The 6330-nt window shown below is 37.4% G+C and overlaps 1 protein-coding gene across 2 annotated transcripts; it reads right to left on the reverse strand.

Moving 5' to 3' along the window:
- Nucleotides 1-668: 668 nt before the first annotated feature.
- On the reverse strand, nt 669-5021 carry LOC111651318 (GTPase IMAP family member 7-like). 2 transcript variants are annotated; one of them, XM_023401301.2, is made up of 3 exons: nt 4705-5021; nt 3729-3767; nt 669-2818 (listed from the first exon to the last, which is right to left on the reverse strand). In XM_023401301.2, exon 3 carries the CDS (start codon nt 2739-2741, stop codon nt 1788-1790), a length of 954 nt encoding a protein of 317 aa, XP_023257069.1. In that variant the 5' UTR covers nt 2742-2818; nt 3729-3767; nt 4705-5021; the 3' UTR covers nt 669-1787. The 2 variants fall into 2 exon arrangements, with proteins under 2 accessions (XP_023257069.1, XP_087028801.1); XM_087172675.1 differs by lacking the exon at nt 4705-5021 and having other exon boundaries at nt 3729-3798.
- Nucleotides 5022-6330: the final 1309 nt, after the last annotated feature.

Genomic DNA, 6330 nt, shown 5'->3' on the forward strand with positions numbered 1-6330 from the left:
TCCTGGTCTCTGGAACAAAGACTTATTAACTGATGTAAAACTGAAAACAATAACAAATTTAAACATCGGGGGCCGGATATTTCAGACTGGTCGGTCGTGTTGGTCCTGTTTTAATTTTGCTCATAGATCAGTCTGATGTGAGTCAGACCATTTCACAAAAATACTCGTTTTTAACTAAAAACATTAGACACCTTAATTCAGCCCTAAGACCAATGTTACTATGGTAACAGTCAATGACAACATGTGCCGACGAGTAGCACCCAACAACAAAAAAACAGGAAAACACGGCTCATGATTGGTGTTTTGTTAAAATTGTTATGGAGAAAGCAACGAGAAGGGAAAGAGTTTTGATTTTGTTGCCTTTTTTTTTTGTCACCTGGCCGTGCCCCTGGCTGTTGCAGAGGGATACGCCCAGGTATGTGCAGCGTATTGGAACAAAACTCAGGCAAAAAACCTACACAAGACTGCCAGGAGAAATATTCTGTGCAGATACCAATGTGTAAAGAGAACAAGAAAATTCAAAAGGGAAATGTCAAAGATATGTCTAAATTTATATTTAAATCCATATATGTGCACCACACATTGAATTAGTAACATCCTTTAAATCCCTGAGTAATTAAAACAATACAAGACAATGGATGAGGACAAACAGAAGGAACAGGAACAGATTAAAAAACATAGTTTTAATAAAAATGTCTTTGTAAAATCACAACAGGTTGTTCATTCAGCGTTCTAATCTTAAGACTTAACACAACAAGATAAATATTGTATTGTTATAACAAGAAAAGTAATAAGAGACAACCTGATAAGTTTGTGTCATAATAACGTGAAATATCTTGTTATAACAATAAACTTTTCATGTGATACTGATGTTTTTCTTTTTCTAATGAGGCATCAATACGCCGCTGTATGTAATGTGACACTGGTTAATAAACTCCAACAGTCTAGACAAACCAGAGAAAATGTTTCTGTAGTTTGAAAGTAAAAAGTCAGGTTTTCACTTTAGGGACGTTTTTTTCTTTTTAAATAAATGAATAAAAATAATGTCTTTAGGGCTCACAGTCAGACTCAAGTTTCAATCTTTATCAAATTCATATTTACAGAGAATTAAAACCATAAACTGAGCAAAAATATAACGTGACCATATTAAGTAGTAAAATAAAATGCACACGATATGGAAGACAAATGTCCGCTCATCTTCGATATGTCAGCAGTCCATTACAGAGCTAACGAATGAATTGAATTTTAATATATAGTACTGTATGTGAGGGGTTGAGTGGATGATGTAGTCCACAAAGTGGAGAGGTGTGGTTCTTAAAACTACAAAAATGTTACCTTGTACCACAGTTTTCACTCTCCACACTTAAACAAAGAACAACAAAAACAAAACAAACAAATAATAATAATAATAGTAATAATGATTTTTTTTTTATATTGCCATAAGAAAAACAATTATGTAATGTTTATACAATATCTGCGTGTGGCAACCAAAGTATAGTTATCATAAGGATCAGTCAGAAACAATGAAATCTTTTACCTCAACAGATAATATACTGTAAACCATATGCACTACACAGGTACCAGGTACCTGGTATGCTAAAGGGCTCACACCTGAACTCCTTCACTGTATAGAAGCTCCTGATCAAGCTAGGCTCCTCCCCCTTCTCCTCAGGCAGGTCCTCCTCCAGACCAGACAACACAAACACATTGAAAGGACATATCTTCAGTGTAGTGACAGGAAATGGTTCTACATGAAATCATAATGATTTACAGTACTGACTGAATATTTAGAGGATGACGCATATTTTTATGTTGTAATTGATTATGTGTGTTTTGTCTTGTTGTTTCATGGTTTCCAGTTTTTCTTTTAGATTTTTTATTTCTTCCTCAAATTTAAAATCATCACGTGTTTGTTTCTCATCAAGCTGCTGCGTTTTTTTGTGTGTCATTCTTCTCATTTGTTCTTTCATTTGTTTTGTTTCCATGAGTTGTTGATATCTTTGTTTCATTCCAGATATCTGTGCTTGTTCTCTTCTCCTCTTTTCTTCATCATTTCTTTCACACTCTTCTTTTCTTTGAATCTCTCTCATCACGTTTCCCACTTTCTTTCGTATTTCTTCCTTTGAGGATCGGAACAACTCAGCGTTGTAGCAGCTGTCACCAGTTTTCTGCAGCATTGTTTCAATCTTGGAGAACAGCTGACTGACTTGTGTGTGGTTTGTTTTGTCGTTGTTATTGAAGACGTGGTATCTCCCTCCACACTCTTCCATCAGGTGTTTCACAAAGTCAACACACTCTTCTTCTATGTAACTTTCAACTGACTGATTGTTCAGGTTATCTCCTCTGGTGAACAGAACGATGGTAAAATCTTTAGACTTTTGGCCGAAGTACTTCTTGATCAGTTCCACTGTGACTTCTTCCTCTTGTGTAAATCGGCCGATCTGCAGCACCAGTAAGAACACATGAGGTCCAGGAGACAACATGGTGATACAATTCACAATCTCCTGATGAATTTCATCCTCAGAGAGAGTTGTATCAAACAAGCCGGGGGTGTCGACCACAACGACAGGTCGTCCATCAATCTTTCCTGTTTCTTTCTGGCAACTCTTGGTCACAGACTTCTGGCTGGCTCTGGATTTAAAAAGTTCTTCTCCTAAAATGGTGTTTCCAGCTGCACTCTTCCCATTACCAGTCTTCCCAAGCAGCACTATCCTGAGAGGCTCATCAGCATGTCGCATCATGTTAAACTTTAGTCTTGAGCCTCTGGCACAGACACTGGCTGGCAGGACTTCAGACAGCAGAGGAACCGACTCGTCTCCTTCATGAGAAAAACAAAATCTGATTAATATCTATCTGCCGTTTCAAAGTGAAATGGTAATACATTCTGGAAACTAGTAAAACTCATAACCACGATAATAAAAGTGACTTGGTTGTAGCTCTTAACCATTTCATTGCATCATATGACATGTCTGATAACATATCCATACCCACTCTCCTAGTCCTCACATCATCATTAATAGACTTTTTTTTCTCACACCTGTCACATATTCACAGGTATACAATCAAGTGATAAATATATTGAAGTCCCCTGGTGAACACATCTTTGAGCTACAGATCCTACACCTCAGTGTTTGTGTCATCACTGGTGCACGTTTTTAGTTAAACCTTTACTTCAAGAAAAATCTCCTTGATATTGAATAATGCTCAGGTGACTTTTGTGACCTCAACAACTATTAACTCTCAGCCTATATCGAAGCCGACCTGTCTGTCTAAACCCCTAGAATCACGAGTCCACTCACAACTGAATAAACTCTTGTTGTGATCTTGTGTTTATGTAACTGGTACTCAGGTCAGATTTAGTAACTTTGGTAACTTATCAGAATGTTTCGGTTATTGTCTCTTAAATGAAAACATGTTGCGGTCAGACACCAGTTGTGTTGTAACGATACAGACTCATCTGGACTTCAGATACTTCAGACACAGGCTGTAATTTTCCAAAAAGGTTTGATGTTAAAGCTGCTTCAACTTTTACAACAACAGATAATTCAGTCTTAATCTAGGTACTTTTAATACGTTCTACCACATATAATAAGTAATAGTTTGGGCTTGACTAAGACTACAAGAACAGTTAGTTTGAAGATGTGAATTAATTCCCAGATGACACTGTTCACCCTACAACTATTAACACAGACCTCTATGGGACTGATAAACACCTGTAGTTTACTTACTTTGAGGGGTTTTGGTATTTTCCACTCTTGGTTTCAGCCCTATAAAAATATAAAGCACAAAATAAATCAATAACCTCAGTGATGAATATATAACGCTGTACAGTCATTTGAGTTAATTAATAACTTTCCTCCATATCATCATCATCATTAAATTATCGTTCTGCACTTACCAGCAGCTCCACGTGTTGGTGGTGGTGGAGCTGTTCTCTTTTGTTTGAGGACTTGGTCTCTAGTAAAACCAGGATTCATCGTGTTCAATAGATCACAGCTCACACACTGTCTCTTGTTCTCCTCGGAAATTTGTATCAGGTGTTTCATAAGCTCTTGATGTTCAAGGTTTTTCAGTGTCAAACACCTGCCTCTGCATTTTCTGATCACATCTTGTAAGGCCAAATGGTTCATGTAATTTTCTCTGTAACCTGAACTCTCCTCTCTGGGTGAGATCAGTAGGATTTTACCTTATTAACCTTGTAAACTGTACGTGTATGGGATGGTTCTTTTCTAAATTGAATGTGACAACATCAACAAACTAAACTCATAAAATGACATGACCCTCCACACAATATGAACACACTGCACTGTACAACCTATAGTACACTAACCTATAAAACATGGAGCATTTGCATAATAATTTATACCTAAACTAAGCAATAAAGACTTTCTATATTTTTGACTGCACAACTGGACTGAAGCCGTTTGCAGTCGCTATTACTGTATCGTTGTTATCTTTATTACTATTGTAGCTGAATGATAATTTATCTCTTCGATTTGGAACATTTATCTAAGACTAATGATGAGTTACTTGATCAATCAGCAAATTGAAAAAGCAGATTTTACAAATAGTAAACTGATCAATCTGATCCAAACAGTTTACTATTAAAACAAATGTTTCAAACTGAATTCAGATTCAAATTCAGATTCTGTTTGAGAACTGTCATTATTTTCCTCTGAAAATTTGAAATTTGAAAGTTCTTACCTGAGATGTTTGCTGCTGTGAGTCTGAAGGTCTGTAACAGTGTTGTAATGGTTCAATCAGAGTATCTACATCAACTCTCCTCTGCTCCGTTAATGACAGTTAATCTGGTCCATCTGATCACCAGGCTCGAACAGTCCACACACACCTGAGCAAGACCAAAAAGTTTTCAAAGGACATATTATATAAATTGACATTTATTACATAGGTTGTCAGTCAGATCGATTACCAGATCAATACTTCATTCTCTCTCCTATAGATAAATGAAAAGACAAAACTGTCAACACTGATAAACACATATGGCAGTTATAACAATGTCTCCTCAACCTCTGGGCAAGACTCTGCACAGATATGACATCAATGAAACAGGTGAGTTAATTTTTAACCTCTGTTAAAGTCACAGTGTCTACTAGCACCATGTTCCTCAGCGGTCTGATCTTACAACCTTTGTTTTTTGAGGAAGTGGACAGGGTGACAGGGTTAGCATGTGTTAAAGGTGCAATGTAAGATGTGGCCAGAACTTTAGTTTAAAATGTTCAAAAAATGGATTAAAACTATGAACAGTGTGTGAAGCAGCCACAGTGATGATGTCATGATCAAGACCTCCATCTGTTGTATTTCAGAGATATCTTCTGAAATGAGCATGGTAACCAATTAGCCCCGACCTGTCCTGAGTTTTAATACCACTTTGTGACACTAGACGCTGTGTGAGTCAGTGGAGTGATTTTAGCATCTCTGTCTTTACCTGTCTCACCAACACCAGAGAGTGTACAGACACAGTGAGGAGGGTCCAGGTGAGTAAAACTCACTCAGTCCAGTGGGTTCAGATCCACTTCTTCCTCTGAGCTGTCACCCTGCTCCAGTCTGCACCACTTGTCTATGGACTTGGACCAGAAAACTAGTCCAGTCATCTTCAGTGATGGACCAGCACCTTCCTTTTCTTCTGTGTTTGGCCTCATCAATCATCATCAACCACATTACAGTGACACCTCAGAGTATTATCCCTGCACAGAACACATATTGTCTATACTGTGATCCGTTGCACATCCTGCTCAGCAGGAGTTTTGTCAATACTTTTGTAGATAGTTTTTTGCTGTAGCTGACACCCATGTGTCATGCAATATCCTCCTGCCTTCATATTTCTTATAGGTAAGTAAAAACATACTGTTTGTATTGCAAGTTCTCATAATTTGTTTCAGTGCTCTCAACAATTTTAACTATCAACAATAAATACACATTTAATAATAAATTATAAGGAACATGGGGAAACCACAACATGATTAACTGGACAGGGGCAAAGAGGTGAAATGCTGCCCCCTATGGAGGCAAGTAGGTAAGTAGCATGATCTTACACATTACACCTTCAAAGTCAGCTTATCTAGCTAGGACATTAGGTTTTGTCATGGTTGATAGGGTGGGGATGGTTGCAACAAGTCATTGTAACTGTTTCCTTACTAAGCAGCCAAATCAAAACAGACCACACAACAGTATCTTTCAACTCAAAATATACAGCTAAGTTTGTCCCTGCAGCATCAAGGGAATTACAGTGTGTGTTCTGCATGCATAGACCATTAAACTGCAGAGCTAGTGATGCCAAATTTTTCATGTTGAAAAAAGATTATGTATGAA

Source organism: Seriola lalandi, unplaced genomic scaffold, assembly GCF_002814215.2.
Source record: "Seriola lalandi dorsalis isolate HSWRI2012SDOR001 ecotype SW California unplaced genomic scaffold, Sedor1 jcf7180002053579, whole genome shotgun sequence".
Taxonomy (NCBI): Eukaryota; Metazoa; Chordata; class Actinopteri; order Carangiformes; family Carangidae; genus Seriola; species Seriola lalandi.

Coding starts and splice junctions, on each gene's coding strand:
- LOC111651318 (XM_023401301.2), bottom strand. CDS start 2,741: ATGATGCGACATGCTGATGAGCCTCTCAGGATAGTGCTGCTTGGGAAG.